Genomic DNA, 17,359 nt, shown 5'->3' on the forward strand with positions numbered 1-17,359 from the left:
GGGGACACAAGATGAAGCTATAATATGGTAGATTTAAAACAAATAGGAGAAAGTTTTTCTTTACTCAGCGTGTAGCTAGACTCTGAAACTCGTTGCCAGAGAATGTAGTGACAGCAGCTGGCCTTACGGAATTTAAAGGGGGTTTGGACAGATTCCTGAGGGAAAAGTCCATTGAACATTATTAATTTTTTTTTTTTTTGGGGGGGGGGGGGGGGGGGGTGCCAGGTTCTTGAAGCCTGGATTGGCCGCTGTTGGAGACAGGATGCTGGGCTTGATGGACCCTTGGTCTTTTCCCAGTATGGCGGTGCTTATGTACTTATGTACTTATTGTCTTTTCTGCGCTGACCACAAATATTCAGAAGAGATAACTGGTTATCTCACACTACATATTAGTGGTTTGGCGGCAAAATGCTATTTAACTGGTCAGCGGCTGTTTCTGGATGGTTTAATAGGGCTGAATATTGACCAGAACGTGTATACTTTGGAAGAAAGGCAGGAGAGGAGAAATATGATAGAGATTTAAATACCTATGTGGCATAAATGCACAGGAAGCAAGTCTCTTTCAGCTGAAAGGAAAGTCTGGAATGAGGGGGCATAGGATGAAGGTGAAAGGGGATAGACTCAGAAGTAACCTGAGGAAATACTTCTTCACAGAAAGGGTGATGAATTTGTAGAACGGCCTTCCAGTGGAACAGGTGGAGATGAAAACAGTATCTGAATTCAAAAGAGTTTGGGACGAGTACTTAGGATCTCAAACGGAGTGACAGGGAGAGCAGATGGCATGGATGGGCAGAAAGGATAGGCCATAAGGTCTTTATCTGCCTACATTTTTCTCTGTTTCTATGTAATCTGAATAAGCACAATGGATTTTTTTTTATACACATGCAGTTGGCACCAATACTGAGCACATAAGTGCTTCTGAATAGCAACCTGAAAGTATTCTGCAAAGTTCCAGAGGTCCTGAGTCTATAATTCTGTAGTTATTCACACGAAATAAATTACAGCATATCTTGGATTTTGGTAAGATGTCAATTAATGCCTGATGATGATTCTCTTGCATAAGAAATCATGGATTCTTCCTCTCTGTAGGCAGGAAATGTGAGGATTTCTGTATTTAACACAGTTATTTTGTAGATAAGTGAGACTGAGAAGCTGGGTCACTGGGCTGACCTTCTGGGTTTCTTATGGAACCATTTCCTCAGTCATATGAATTAAATGTTAAGGTATTGGGACCTACCTGGTGTCGTCGTGTTGAAGTCTGAAAAGTAAAACAGAGGTACAATATTTTAGAAAGGAAAGTAGTACATGACAGTTAAAAAGATTGCCACTTCTGAAGTGCCCTCTGAATAAGAATTGCTTCCCCAACCCCTCAGGAATCTACCAATTTCTTTTATTATTTTGCCATCATTTCCTCCTCCTCCTTTTGGTTTCCAGTTAAATTGGATCTGACCTCTGCTGAAGTGGTGGTACCATGAGCCTTCATTGGCAATTACACAAATTCCCCCCTTTATTTGTAATCTCATAACCACTGCAGTGCAATCCTTTAGCCAGGAGCCACAGACCATGGCATCTTCTAGAACCTTGTGTACAGGCACCTGGGTTCTGAACATTAGTGTCACCTTTATGAAATGACTGGGACATCTGAGCTCTATCTCTAGGGCACCCCCAGTCCTGACTCCAGGTGAAGACACCAGGCTTGGGAGTCAATCTCATATTTACCACTCATTGAATCTATCTCATTCGAGGGACTTAAACACCAATGTACTAACCAGTAATAATTATCAATCATGAATTTGCGAAACCCAAGAAATTTCAACATTTTGCATGTAAGATCACATCTATGAAATTCTCTGCTTGTTTTCTCCCTCTCAAATAGTAAAGTTCAATATATATTATTATTATTATTATTTATTAAGGAGGAGGAGTGGTTAGGGTGGTGGACTTTGGTCCTGGGGAACTGAGGAACTGAGTTCAATTCCTGGCACAGGCAGCTCCTTGTGACTCTGGGCAAGTCACTTAACCCTCCATTGCCTGCCACATTGAGCCTGCCATGAGTGGGAAAGCGCGGGGTACAAATGTAACTAAAATAAATAAAATTTATTGCACTTGTATCCCACATTTCCCACCTATTTGCAGGCTCAATGTGGCTTACAAAGACCTGTTATGGCATCCCATACCAGGGTAGAGAGTACAATTGGTGTTATATAATTTACTGTGATGCTTCCCACCTAGTACTGTAATGGGATGGGTGGTTTGTAGACAAATAATTCTGAATTCAGCAAAAACTGGCAAGCAAAAACATCTTCATAGGCTAGATATTGCCAAAAGTATAACTACACTGCAGTACTGGTTTCTGTAGCAAACGTTTCTATGAAGGTTGCACAAAACGACCAAAAACTATGGGATTTCCCATGAGTTACTACATCAGCTTAACTGTACTGTGACATAGGACGGGGACTAAGTAACCCTACATCACTCTCAATAACCTTTCCGACACTAGGGTTGGTTTAAGTCTCTACTCACCACAGCTGACACAGGTCTTCTTATCTGGGTCGTAGTATTTGTGTGGACCACAGTTGTAGCATCCTGGAGGAAAAGTACAGAAAAAATTGCCAGATCATCATAAAGAAATCAAAAAATGTAGATATTTGTAAAATATGCATGTTTGATTAATAAAAATAAAAAAAATATTACTACAAGGATGTAATTTTTACAGCCAGGATATAGCCAGGATTGTGGCCTACACATAAAATTGCACTCTTTACTCCATCTGATGTTGTGATTTAAGTTAAGATGCACTGAGGCTTGTTCTTTTTGATACGTAGGAGAGTTACTGAGAGAGCTGAGGGGATCTTTTACTAAAGCTTAGCTTGAATTATCTGCAGCAGGGCCCATTTTATTCCTATGGGGCCTGCCGCAGATAACTCAAGCTAAGCTTTAGTAAAAGACCCCCTGAGTGAAGAGAGCAAGAGAACCACCCCAGTACCATTAGAGGGCACTTGAATTAATCCAAATTGTGATCTATGGTCAACCCTTGGTCCTGGATCTCAACAGAGGCCAACATTAAGGCTTCCAGTCACAAATTCCTTCCTCATAAGTACATAAGTATTGCCACACTGGGACAGACCATGGGTCCATCAAGCCCAGCATCCTGTTTCCAACAGTGGTCAATGCAGGTCACAAATACCTGTCAAGATCCCGAAAAAGTTCAATACATTTTATGCTGCTTATCCCAGAAAAAAGAAGTGGATTTTCCCCATGTCAATTTAATAATGGTCTATGGACTTTTCCTTTAGGAAGGCGTCCAGAGTTTTTTTAAAACCCCGCTAAGTTAACCACCTTTACTACATTCTCTGGCAACGAATTCCAGAGTTTATTTACATGTTGAGTGAAGAAACATTTTCTCTGAGTTGCATTAAATTTACTACTTTGTAGCTTCATCGCATGCCCCATAGTCCTAGTATTTTTGGAACGAGTAAACAAATGATTTACGTCTACTCGTTCCACTCCAGTCATTATTTTATAGACCTCTATTATATCTCCCCTCAGCCATCTTTTCTCCAAGCTGAAGTGCCCTAGATGCTTCAGCTTTTCCTCATAGGGAAGTCGTCCCATCCCCTTTATCATTTTCATCGCCCTCTTTCACCTTCACACCAACAGTCTAACTCTATTCATATGTGGCTGCCAGTTACTGAGCTCTGTTTACAGTGTGGGTAGAAAGGAAGTGCCCACATCAAAGAGGGATAAGTTGGTAAGGGACAGGAGAAACTGCAAGCTGCAGGAAGGGATAGGAGACCAAGACAAGATGTAGGGATGGGGGAGGGAAGACAGTCCTCAGGGGAAATGGAAGGACATTGATACAGTAGCAGGGTAAAATGACTTTATTATATTATAAATAGGTAAACCATACTCTGAAATGCTCCTACCTTCAGAATTCACAGTTGGATACCCTTTCATATTGAAGGGGCATTGGCATGGTTGGTAATGCCATGTGCAGTTAAGATCACTGAAGTACTCAAAAGTGTTGCTGCCAACTTGCAGGTGGACATTCTGGAAGTCACAGTATACAGCTGAGAAAATGCAAGAAATTGTATGTTAGCAAGCAGTGCAGTGGGTGTACTGAGGACAGTGACAGGCCCATTCCTGGAATTAAAAACCATATACTAGATATTCAAACAATTTAAGCAGGCAAGCTTCTTTTTCTGGTGGTTTGTTGGAAGCCATTATTGTGTTTAGATGCACTCGGTCTGTCCTGCTGTATACCCTGATGCAGTGTGGTTGGAAGGACCATTTTGAATTTTATTTACAATTGCGAGTATATTATTTGACCCCTGAGGCAGGTGTTCTTTTGCGCCAAAACACGGCCCATGTTGAATCTATTGCATTAAAGGATTCTCTGTTGTTCCAGTCTTGAGGGCTCCTTTGTACTTTCTTTGCTGTCTTGGTTTATGCACTTTTGGACCCTCTCTGTTGTTGCTTGGGGAGTTAGGAGGGTGCCAGTGCCTTCTTAGCTAACTGGGCAGTTATGACCATTAAAAAACAATCCTAACTTTGGCCAGTTAGCTATGTGGTTGCCATCACTGAATAACGGTCGGTACCCATATTACTTCCAAGTAGTGGCCTTCCATCCCTCCCCGCCTACCCCAAAGAAACAGTAGCCTCCACCTTCCTGACCCCCACAAAGAACGATAGATCCCCTCTTTTCATACCCCCCCCCCAAAATAGGTCCCCCACCTAAAGCCTCCAAACCTAAATGACCCCTGTAGGACCCCTGGGTCTACAGTAACCTTCCCTAGTGGCCCATCTGGGTATTCAGACAGGAGTGATCCACAGTTCTTCTTGCCAATGCCAGCTGTAGCCTCAAAATGGCTGCCACAACCTCTAACAACTCTTGTGGTAGAGGTTGTGGTGCCATTTTGAGGCCACAGCTAGCATGGACAGAAGTGACTAGGGATTCTCCCTGCCCAAAGAGCCAGCTGGACCACCAGGGAGGGTTAAAGTAGGCCTGGGGGGGGGGACCAATAGGGGTCAGAGGGGTTGGAGGACTTTATGAGAAAACATTATTTTGGTTGAAAGGATTAGGAAAGAGGAGGCTGTTGTTTTTGGGGGGGCAGGAAGGAGGGAGTATTGCTCTTTGGAGGGTTGGGAGGGAGGTCAGGAGGGGTCCTATTGCTCTTTATTGAGAGGGTTAGAATTAGGGGTGCAGAAAAGTGGAAATACTCTTATGTGGGTCCTGGCTGATATTCAGTGGGGACCCACTTAAATGTCTTATACAGGTCCTGGCAGCCAGGAGCAGTCCAGTCAGACCAGGATATTCAATGTTGGTGACTGGACATTGGCTGGCACTGAATATCTAGTTCTAATTTATCAGGGAATGGTCAATGCATAAAATAACACTGACTTTTGCTGGCTGAATATTGTCTGGTCTGCTTTTAAAAAGATAGTTTAAGTCTAAAAGGCCAAATAAGTTATAGAACAAGACCATTTTATTTTTTTACAAGTAAAACAGGCCTGTTTCTGACACAAATGAAATGGGTGCTAGCAAGGTTTTCCTCGGAGTGTGTATGTTTGAGAGAGTATGTGTGAGATTGACTGTGTGAGAGAGAGAGAGAGAGAGTGAATGTGCGAGTGTGTGTGTGTGACAGAGAGAGAGTGAGACTGCTGGGTGCGAGTGCGTCTCCTCTGTCCCCCCTCCAGCCACCCACCGATGCTCTTCTCTCCCCTGCCCCCCCTCCAGCCACCCATCGAGTCTCCTCTGTCCCCTGCTCCCCCTCCAGCCACCCAGCGAGTCTCCTCTCTCCCCTGCCCCCCCTCCAGCCACCCAGTGATTGTCCTATCTCTCCTGCCTCCCCTCCAGCCACCCAGCGATTCTCCTGTCTCCCCTGCTCCCCCTCCAGCCAGCCAGTGATTGTCCTATCTCCCCTGCCCCCCCTCCAGCCACCCAGCGATTCTCCTATGTCCCCTGCCCCCCCCCCAGGCACCCAGCGATTGTGCTCTCTCCCCTGCCCCCCCTCCAGTCACCCAGCGATTCTCTTTCCCCTTACAGCACCACACCGCCCAAATCTCTGCCCCTCCGCCAACCGCCCAACCTCCGCTGCCGTGCACAGCTCACCGTGCACACCCACTGAACGGTACAGCCAATCGCCGCCCTCCCACCTGTGATTGGTCAGTGCTGCGTGTGACATACCCGGAAGTAAACGGACGTCACTTCATGAGATGGATACAGCTTTAGAGAGAGCACGAATGCTTCAAGGCTTCACTTTCTCAGCTTCAGAACATTGGAAGTGCGTTTTATTATATAGGATTTGTATAAAGCTGTTGTTAAATTAGAAGTATTTGTTTTAAAAGTTGTGCATGAATTTAATGAAAGGGTGAAGGGTTTGGCAGGTTCTTGGGCTAGACATGCTCTGAAGGGCCCTTGCAGCCATTAATATGAAAGCCATGGAAAAGACCAGGACAAGGGATCAAATGAGAAATGTAAGCTTGGTAATAAATGAGGAAACTGGATTAGCTACAGTGAACATAGTGATAGAGAGGTCTTCACAACCTAAAAAGGACAGCGTGAGAGAAGAAATAAAATCACCTATACAAGTCTTTCTAGAATAAGATATAAACAAAATGCAGAATTCTAAAGCTACAAAAATGATTTATTGACTGAAAGAATTTATATTAATTCTAGACTGAGCATTTAAAACCCAATCTGCAGGACGAATCTGAAGGCCTTGGCAGCGCTATAGAAATGCTAAGTGGGGGTCACGTGATGCAGCGCTGCTGAGCGGACGTCCGAAGATCGACTCCGCTCCAGCCTCCTTCTAAGTTTTAAAAATTAGCCCGCATAGACCCCGTCAGCTGGCACAGAAAATACCTGGAACAGTAGCGGAAACCAAGGGCTCTCGTCTGCGGTGGTTGCAATTCCAGTGTGCAGGTAGATGGCTGGTATGCCAGCGAAAAATCAGCGCCTACAAAAACCACGTGTGTTGGACGGAAGCTCCAAGATGGCGATGGCGAAAGAGATCGCGGGGGTGACGAGCCAATCTGCAGATACAATGCAGGGGCTCATCCAACAGGTCACGGCTATACTGGAAGAGAAGCTTTCCAAGTTTCAAGCCTCAGTGGAGCAGATTTGTGAGTCGGTGGAGCGGCAAAGCACGAGGCTGCAGCAGGCTGAGGAAAGACTGTCCCTGCAAGAGGACAAGATGGAGACCACGGAGGCGCGAATTGCTGTACTGGAGCAGAAATGCCTGAGGCTGGCACAGCAGGTAGATGATCAAGAAAATAGAAGCAGGAGGAGCAACATTAGCATTGTTGGCATCCCTGAATCAGTTAAGGACAGAGATTTAAGGCAATTAGTGGAACAATGGCTACCGGAGCAGCTGGATCTTCAAATGGCCGAGGGTGCTCCGAAGATTGAGAGAGTTCACAGAATAGGTGTGTTGAAGGAAGGAGAAAAGCGGCCCTGGACAGTGATTGTGAAGGTACTTAATTATGCAGAGAAAGAAATGATCCTGCAGGCTTTTAGAAAGAAGAAAAGCTTGGAGTATGAGGGGCATAAATTGATGTTTTTTCAGGACTACTCAGCAGCAGTCTCTGAACAGAGAAGGAAGATGGGGCAGCACTGCAAAAGGCTCTTTGACAGAGGGGTGAAATTTGCCTTGATGTTTCCTGCTAAAGTGCGGATTGTACAGGATAATAAAGTATTCTTCTTTACCGACCCCAAAGAGCTGGCAGAGTTCGTGGAGAAGTTATAAAAGCAGAGGATTTGATCAGTGCATGAGGTGGGACCGTGGACCTTTGTAAGTGTGAGGCTCCTGAGGTGTATAAATGTGTACAAGTGAAGAAGAGGAAACGCGCATAGGTTAAAGGATCAGAAAGATCGGGGATGTTGTCGTTGAAAGAGATGGTGGACCCTGAGTATAGAATGGAGCATGGACACCAGAAGGTGGATGCAGAAGACCGGGTGGGACTGCTGGAGATAGCATTTATAAGCTATGATTTCAAATTGGTCCCAGCAGAGGTTACACAGACAAAGCCCCATACTGTTAAAGTTGCGTTAATTGTTCTGTATGCACTGTTACAATTCTGATTAATAATCCCCCCCCCCTTTTTTTTTCTTTCTTTTGTCTCTTTCTTTTTCTCATTTCTATCTTCTTTTGATGTATTGCAAATGGTTGTGGACTATTTGAGCTATTCAGTAGTTTTAGAGCATGGGGTAAGGAAGAGTAAGGGCGCACATAGGTTAGTGTCAGAAGAGGGGTACATACTCTACGAGAGGGTGAGGTGGATGCGGGGTAATAGAGTTGGTAATGATGGGTTGGGGGGAAAGAGGTGTATGGCTGTGGGTCTGGATGATGGAACAATGGAATATGATGTGTGCAGAGGGAGGGCAGGGGAAGGGAGGGAAGAGGGGTTTGGGGGTTGGAGAAAGGGGTAGGGAGGCGGGTAGAGGGAGGGATGTGCAGGGGGGAAGGGGGGAGAGGGTGGGAGGGTGGGTTTATTACTGGATGTTTATTTTGTTAACTCTAGGACTGAGGGAGTGGCAAATGTATGAGAGGTACGGGGATGGTATGAGGCACCGGGGGGGGGGGGGGGGGGGGGCAAGAGCAATGTCTCTGGTTACCGAGGGCTCAGCTGGGAAGCCCTTGGGCCACACGAGGAATAGATTCTCACGCTGCTTGGAGACAAATGGAGATGCATGGCTAACATTAAAATTATATCACTGAATGTAGATGGAGTATATTCCCCAGTAAAGAGAACAAAAATTTTGCAGGCTCTGAAACGTCAGAAAGCTGACGTGGCCATGATTCAAGAGACTCACCTCAGCAGGTTAGAACACCTTAAATTGAAGAAGGACTGGGTTGGGGACATATATTATGCATCATACAATGGGAGAAAGAGGGGGGGGGGGGGGGTGGCTATTCTAATCAGAAAATCTATTGCTTTTGACTTACATACAATGTATCAGGATCCAGAAGGGCGATTTTTGATAGTGGCAGGAGTGCTACAGTGGATTAAGGTGGGGCTTTGTAATGTATATGCTCCAAATGTGTATTGTCATAAATTTTTCACCTTGTTGGCAGCTAGGTTGATGTCTCTAGACAATTACCAACTTGTTGTAGGGGGGAACTTTAACATTACCAGTGACCCGTCAATAGATTGCAAACCCCCAAGGAAAGCAGAAAAGGATCACGAAGATAAAGGGGTGAACTTTCTCATGAGAGAATTAGATTTGGTGGATGTCTGGAGGCAACAACACTTAGATGATACTGATTACACATTTTTTTCCCACCCTCATGGAGCCTACTCCCGTCTTGACTACCTGCTTGTCTCCCACTCGGTAGGTTTGGCATCGGTAAGGTCGGGAATTGGAGAGCCAGATGTGTCTGATCATGCCCCCGTTTGGGCAGAGTGGGCATGAGGGAGCAGGGAGGGTCCAACCCGCTGGAGGATGAACCCGGCTCTATATCAGAGTAGGGAATTTTGCTCTTATTTAAGGAAGAGCTGGCTGGAATATAAAACCGATAATGAAGAGCAGTCTGTGAGCCCGAGGATTTTCTGGGAGGTGGCGAAGGCCATGTTGCGAGGGAAAATTATTTCATATGTGGCCTCGAAAAATAAAAAACGAGGGATGAAACTTAAAGATCTAACCATGAAGCTGCGGGAGGCGCGAAGGGCCCTTATTGGTTGCTCCTCTATAGGTAAACGGCAGGCTTACATGGAGTGCAGGAAAGAAATACAGGAGGTCCTGGACGAGGAAGCGATTTACAATGTCAATTTGTATAAATACAAGTTACATCGGTGGGGCAACAAAACGGGTAAGATGTTAGCGTCTCTAGTAAACCAGAGGCCTGCCAGGAAATTTATCAGTAAAATTAGAGACAAGAATGGGCAGATTTGTGCTACACTTCCGGCTATTAAAAGGGAGTTTGTAAATTTTTTTTCAGCGCTATACAAGGAAGGGTCATTTTCTGAGGATAAATGTAGGGAATTCCTGGAGGGGGTGGGACTGCCCACTGTATCAGAGGAGCAACAGAGGATGCTGAGCGCGCCAATACAAGGGAAGGAAGTTCAGATTGTAATCAAGCGCATCCCGTTGGCAAAGGCACCGGGTCCAGACGGGCTGGGAGTGGAATATTATAAAATCCTTCAGGATATGATAGTAGATCCATTTATTGCTATGTGTGAGGACATCAGAGAGCAGAGTAGTCTGGGACCAGTGTTGAATCATGCACACATAGTGGTACTCCCCAAGCCAGGGAAAGACGGGGAGTTGGTGGGCTCGTACAGACCAATCTCCCTCTTGAACCAAGATGTAAAGATTTTGGCATCGGTGTTGGCGGACCGATTGGGATGGGTGGTCCCCTGTCTGGTTCATCCAGATCAGGTGGGCTTTGTTAAGGGTAGATTTGCATCGGCAAACATACTGAAAGTGAGTCGGATTCTAATGGAGGGGAAAGGACGGACGGGGGACGTGGTTTTGGCCAGCCTGGATGCTGAGAAAGCATTTGATAAGGTGGTGTGGAAATATATGTTCTGGATTTTGGAGCGCTTCGGCATCCAAGGGGAGTTTCTGGCTTGGGTCCGAGCTATGTATAGCTCACCGACAGCTCAAATTCTTATAAATGGCTCTTTGACAGAGGTTTTCTCTTTGGGGGGCGGAACCAGGCAGGGATGCCCGTTGTCACCGTTATTATTCATTTTAACGCTGGAGCCTCTGGCAGCTAGAATTAGACAAGAGGCGAGTTTGAAAGGCATAAGAGTGGGAGGAGAGGAATATAAAATAAATTTATTTGCAGACGATATGCTATTATTAATGGATGAGGCGACTAGAACTCTACCTTTGGTGATGCAACTTATCCGGGCCTTTGGGACTTTTTCGGGTCTCAGCATCAACTTTGAGAAATCAGAGGCGCTTCCCGTAAGCGGTCGATGTCGTTGTAGAGACTCGCAGAACTTCCCATTACGCTGGGCCACGGATGGTATTAAATATTTAGGGGTATATCTTAGTGCGGATCAGGCCTGGGTGTATAAAAGAAATCTGGTAAGCCGGCTGGAAGAACTAGAAAAATTATGTCAAAAATGGAGAGACTTGCCTTTAAATTTCATGGGAAGGATAGCGTTGGTTAAGATGGTGCTACTGCCTAAGCTTTTATACCCATTACAAATGCTTCCGCTGTGGGTGCGAAAGGGAGAGGAGAAAAAGTATCGCAGCACTGTTGGTACTTTTATCTGGCCTGCCAAATGCCCTAGGATTGCCTTTGCTAAGTTGATACAGGGCAAAGCACAAGGAGGACAGACTTCCGGATTTGAGGAGATATAATGTAGCAGCGTTAATGCGGTGGATACACGAACTGATGTCGGGAGAGGGACACTATGCCTTACAAGATTTCTGGGAGAGTTGGTGTAGGCCGAACGATCCTTTTGCGGTCTTAGAATCTTGGGCATTGCGGGGGGCGAGGAAGTTAGTGGAAAACCCATATGTGGCTGCGTTACAACGGGCTTGGAGATGGTGGAGAGGACATGGGGATGCAGGCAAGGGGATTAGCCCATTTATGCCATTAGTGGGGAACATGGACTTCCCGGCAGGAATGGGAATGTCGGTATTTACCGGGTGGCGGGAAAAAGGCTGTAGATTTATAGGCCAACTTAGAAGAGAGGAGGATGGAGTTCTCCAAATGTTTGAAACGGTTAAAAATGAACTACAGCTTGCTGGCTCCCAATTCTTTGCATACCTACAGGTGCGAGATTATGTGCTGAGTGAGGAGCGCAGGAGTCGGACTATAGTTCGGTTTACTAAATTAGATCACCTTTTTCTACAAACAAATTCGCCATGTAATGGGCTGGCAAGGTGGCATCAAATGATTAGAGATCATCAGAAGGCATCACATATGACACATTTAGCGGAGACATGGAGCAGGGAGGTAGTAGAAGATATCACAGTGGAACGCCTGGGAGCAGTCTTTAACAATTTAAGAAGGATCACCCCGAACGCTTCCCTTCAAGACTTACAGTATAGAATCCTCCATAGGGTACATATCACTAAATCCAGAGGGAAGGTGTTGGGGTTGTGGCAGGATGACATGTGTAATAAGTGTAAGGGGAGTGTGGACACTTTTCTACACTCCTTTATGGAATGTCCTTCACTGCATGCTCTGTGGGTCGGGGTGTTGGGGTTGGTAGAAGAAATTTTGCAACGTACAGTGGAGTGGAAGTATTCGGTTACTTTGATGGGCTGCGAGGAGTCTCTCCGAGAACAAGGGTTTGGAAGTGCTCAGTCCCAATTTGTACTGTTGACCATGATCATACTGAAGAAATGCATATTAAAAAAGTGGGTCGATGAGGAGCCCCCAGATCTAGCAATGTGGAAGAACTGCATGTTAGATATGTGTTATTGGGTAGGCATATCACTTAAATCTGCTGTCTCCCTGAGGAATCGCCAATATCGAGATCTGTGGGGGAGAACTCGTACCTTGCTCTGCCAGAAGAGTCCTGGTCTAGGTTCCTAGAGTAAGAGTTTAAATAGGAGAAACATCCACTTGGGGGGGGGGAGGGGGAGGATAGGGGGCGGGAGGAGAGGGGGGGAGGGGGTGGGATGGGAGGGGATATAAACATAAAATCGTTATGGAGGTCATTGTGTTTTTTCTGGGAAGGGGGCAAGCCGTATTTGAAGACGTTGTTTTCATGACAGTGTTATGTTCGTGTAAATGGAACAAGTTGTAATGTTAATGGCACCATACATTAATAAAAATATTCAACAAAAAAAAAAAAGAAATGCTAAGTAGTAGTAGTAGTATTACTTAAAAAAAAATCCTCATGATATGCAATGCCATATAACTATACAGAAAAAGCTGCAGTAACATGCACCCTAGCGATGGCTGCTTGTAAAATGATTCTGATCTACACCAGGATCTTGTTAGAATGTTCACAAAATGAATCCAAAGTCATTAAAGAAAAAAAATGAGTAACTTACGACAGAAGTCCGGCCTTCTCCAGTCGATACAGACTCCCTTATCTATACAACTCTTGGCATAGGCAGCAATAGCATCGCACAGGCACTCGCAGTCTCCTCCTAAGTCGCAGCCACAGGAATCCCGCACACAGGAGTCATAGTATGGCAGTTGCTGCACCTGTGATAGCCAGAGAGCAGTTACTGAGGCAGCAAGGTACTGAGACATTAGTGAGTGCTCTAAGGGGCCCTTTTACAAGAAAGCGGTAAGCCCAACGCGGGCTTACTGCGCGCCAATCTGGAGCTTACCACCAACCCAATGTGGGCAACGGCGGTAGTTCCAGCCCCAGCACACACCATTAACCCACACTAGGGCAAACAGGGTCCTATTTTTAGTGCAGCAGTTACCCAGTGGTAATCGGGTAGTGCCGCGCACTACCCAGTTACCACCGGGTTAAACCGGGAGCCCTTACCACTACCTCAATGGGTGGTGTTAAGAGTTCTCCCCTGCATGGCCACATGGTAAGTGAAATCTTACCGCATGGCCATGTCTTTTTTCAGCCTTTTTACCTGCTGTGGTAAAAAGGTCCTCAGCGCGTGGCAAAAACAGCCCCCGCCGCTAGTGCAAGGCCCTTTTTACTGCAGCTTGGTAAATTAGTCATGAAGCAGTGAACAACTTGTGTAACAACTGACGTTTCTTACTGCATATCAGAAACTTCTTTAAAACGAAGGAGTTCAATATTGTTACCTGTCTATAAGATACAACAATATGGTTTCCCGCTCTTTTTGTTATATATACTGTTCTCATATTCTCCAGGCTGATCATTTAGATCACGCCAGCAGCAATTACTCATGGTTTCCACATTTAGGAACATCAAATAGGATGATATTCGAAATAAAATCTTTAGAATAGTCAGTCCCAGCTTGTGGAACACCCTTCCAATCCATTTACAATTCACATCTAGCCTGAAAACATTTTTCTTCTAGGTCGCTTTTATATAATACATTATTTTTTTTTGGCCTTGATTCTGAATACCTGTCTGCAGATGCTGGAGCAGCGCTGGGTGATTGGGGAATCCGTAGAGCACAGCAACTTATTTCCTTCTCTTTCTTACCCCTGCGTATGCCTTGTAGCGCTATAGAAATGCTAAATAGTAGTAGTAGTTCCTACAAAAATATGGAGTTCCTCCCTTTTTTCCTCTCTTTCTATAATTTTCTCTTTTATACTTTGCTTAATTAGTAATTGTAAACCGCTTAGAAGGCACCTGATGGGTGGTTTAACAAGTAATGAAAATGAAGATGCAAATACTTTGATTTGCAGACCTAAATTAAATGAAACCTGTAGTTCCAGCTTTTTAATTTGTTATATTTTAACCACATTCCCATTATAGATGTAAACACTCAAGGCAATCTATAATCTCATTTAAAGAGCTGTAAATATTAGGATGAATTCAAATATACTCTTCTACAGTATTTATTTAAAAAAACAATGACCTGAAACAAGAAACCTAGACTGACGCCGTCTTTCTAGACATGGAACAATGGGATTCAGCAAATTTGTTTCATTAGATTTGTGCCCCCTCGGATCTAACTCAATTATTTTGATTAACTCTAGGTAAATCTTGTTCTGATCTGGAAGTCATCTCTGAAATGTAGATATCCATCCCAGCTGCCATTCTCTACCCTCTCCTGACACACTCAGCTACCTCTGTGTTAACCCATCTTCCCATTGCCTCACATTCACTCACACACTCTTGCCTCTCTCTCAGTGTACTACCTACATTAGGATACATGCATCCACTCTGGCTTTTCCAATGTATTCACACCCATTCTCCCAGTACACTTCCACCAGCACTTTATAGTCAACTGGAGGAGCGCAGAGCAAAACAAAACAACTTCTTCCTGCCAGCCAAAGTCTTCTGCTTCTAATGCTGTTGTTCAACCTTTGCAGATTGAATGTTAAATGAATGCCCTGTAACACTCTTGCCCCACTCTTCTCCTGTAGGTTTTGGGCTTGGAACACGTGTATTGAGAAAGATCAGGAGAGAAACAGGCCAGGAGCTAATAGCAAATCTCAGGTACCCTGAGATAATTTCCAGTTGCCATGGCAAACTAGTGCTTGGGATTTGTCTAACCTAATTTCGGGCTGTGGCTGTCTCTGACCTAATGTTTTCCTGCTCCAGCTCACTAAATATTGATTGCCCCAAAAAAGCAACATGCAATTTCCAATTCCTAGATCTATGAATATGTAGGTTCTAAGGTGAATTTTATTTAAGTTCAAATGTCTATAAGCCTCAAAGAAACTATTTTAATGCCAGCATATCTTTAGCTAATTTTCAAACTGAAACTAACAGGTACCAGTTGATATTCATTCCACAGCAGTCAGTGTTTTTTTAAAATTCACATTAACCTGGCCGCTGGAGCTTATGTGGATTCTGGCCAATATTCAGTGGTACCTGCATAAAACACTTGGCATAAAAAATTATTGCCAATATCCCAATTCTTCCAGCCTGATCCTCACTCCCACCTCCCCCAGAATGGAAAGCATACTCACAGCCTGATTCCCCCTCCCACTTATCCTCCCAAAGATAGAGAAGGTCCAGACCCCTCACCCCTGCTGGCCCCCACCTCCAGGTCTACCTTGATGAATCCCTGGTCGTTCAGTGGTAAATGGACAGGTGCAATGCCAACTCACTCCTGCCCACTTCAAAGGCTACTTCAAAATGGCTGTCATGACCTCTACAGGTATCCTTGAAGTACTTCAAGTGTAGCGAATACTTCAGGGCCTACCTTGCTCTATCTTTGGGGTTGGGTGGAATGGAAGGTTGGGCTGGAGAAGATGTTTTCTGTTCCAAGGGGCTTTGAAGGGAGATCAGGATGGGGGACAACCAGAACAGCTACCCAGAAGGTAACTGGGCACCATCCAATATTCAGACCTGTGCCTGGTTCCTTTCCAGCATAAAACTAGGACATCCTTTTTTCTTTCCTATCTTTATATGGGCTGATATAGATAGATAGCCGCTCCACCCAAACTCCATCCCCAGCCTGACCCTAAGCTTGTTGGTTAGGGATTGGCTGTTTAGAAGCAATATTCAGCAGCTTCTCCTGGCTGTTTAAATTACTTTGCATAGCTACCCTGTAATTTCTTTCTTAAAATTGGCCAAAGGTATGCAAAAACAGAATTACCTGCAAAATTTCCCCTTGGTATTGCATGATTGGGGCTCATAGGATATAAAATACACATACAGTTGGAAATTCAGTTATGCATAGGTATTTTTCTCCATGACACAAATACCTAGGAGTCCCGACTTTAACAATAGATATAATGTGAAACTACATAGCTATATAATTTCCAACCCATGGCTGGGCGTCTTTGATCCATTTGAAATGTTCCTCCCTATGTGCAGGGTATTTAGAAGAGCTGCTTATATCCTGAGCACTTGCTCACCCTGGAACTAGACCCAGGAGGAGCGCAGCGACGTGAGAGGCGAGAGGAGCGGCTGCAGAGCTGACAGTCAATACCTGATGGCTGCCTGCGGTGCTGCGCTTGCTTTTTAAAAACATTTTTGCTTGTTTAAATTATCTCCTTTGTTTTCGTAGCGGCCGCTGCTGCTCAACAGGAGAAGCAGCAGTGGCCGGAAATGGAAGCTGGTGCTGCGTGTTTCGCGGGAGACTTGGCAGGTTTGTGTTGGGTGGGCGGGCCTGGAGGGAAAGTGGCTGCGGCTATGCCCCTGGCAGCCAGACCAGCACTGATTGGAGGGTCGTGAAAGACTGGGTGGGCTTGAACCGAGAATGGGTAGCTACGCCCCTGATCAGATAAATACTATATGGCCTATCCAGTCTGCCCATACATGCCATCTACTACCCCCTTAGAGATCCTATGTACCTGTCCCAAGCTTTCTTGAATTCAGTTACCGTTTTTGTCTGCTCTACCGGGATGCTGTTCTACAAATTCACCACCCTTTCCATGAAGAAGTATTTTCTCAGGCTACTTCTGAGTCTGTCCCCTTTCACCTCCATCCTATGCTCCCCCTATTTCAAAGCTTCCTTTCAATTGACACTCACCTCCTGTGCATTTATGCCTTGGAAATATTTAAACATCTGCATCATCTCTCCCCTCTCCTGCCTTTCTTCTAAAGTATACATATTGAGATCTTAAGTCTATCCCTATATGCTTATTCATTCAGCTTTTTATTCTTCCACCTTAGCTCTCTACCTTCTTAAGCTACTCTGAGCTGTCCTTGAGTGGATTGAAAAAGTAGGTTATCATAGGAATAGATGTACAGCTAGGTAGATTCTATATTTATTTTTTAGTCAATCAATTATGTCGGCATTATTACTCACTAATGCCAGTGAAGTATATACAGTAAAAGAAGACTGAGCTGGGGGAAATAGGACACCAGAGAGTATGGCATT

The 17,359-nt window shown here is 44.9% G+C and overlaps 1 protein-coding gene across 1 annotated transcript in view; it reads right to left on the minus strand.

Moving 5' to 3' along the window:
* Positions 1 to 17,359, minus strand: part of LOC115469675 (mucin-2-like) — a 193,110-nt gene that overhangs the window by 85,514 nt on the left and 90,237 nt on the right. The window contains exons 24-27 of the mRNA XM_030202463.1: positions 12,968 to 13,124; positions 3,927 to 4,070; positions 2,524 to 2,586; positions 1,238 to 1,258 (exon numbers count right to left, since the gene is read on the minus strand). Coding sequence (XP_030058323.1) covers positions 1,238 to 1,258; positions 2,524 to 2,586; positions 3,927 to 4,070; positions 12,968 to 13,124 — 385 coding nt within the window. The remainder of the gene's footprint in view (positions 1 to 1,237; positions 1,259 to 2,523; positions 2,587 to 3,926; positions 4,071 to 12,967; positions 13,125 to 17,359) is intronic.

This window comes from Microcaecilia unicolor, chromosome 4 (assembly GCF_901765095.1).
Source record: "Microcaecilia unicolor chromosome 4, aMicUni1.1, whole genome shotgun sequence".
In the NCBI taxonomy this organism is placed as follows: Eukaryota; Metazoa; Chordata; class Amphibia; order Gymnophiona; family Siphonopidae; genus Microcaecilia; species Microcaecilia unicolor.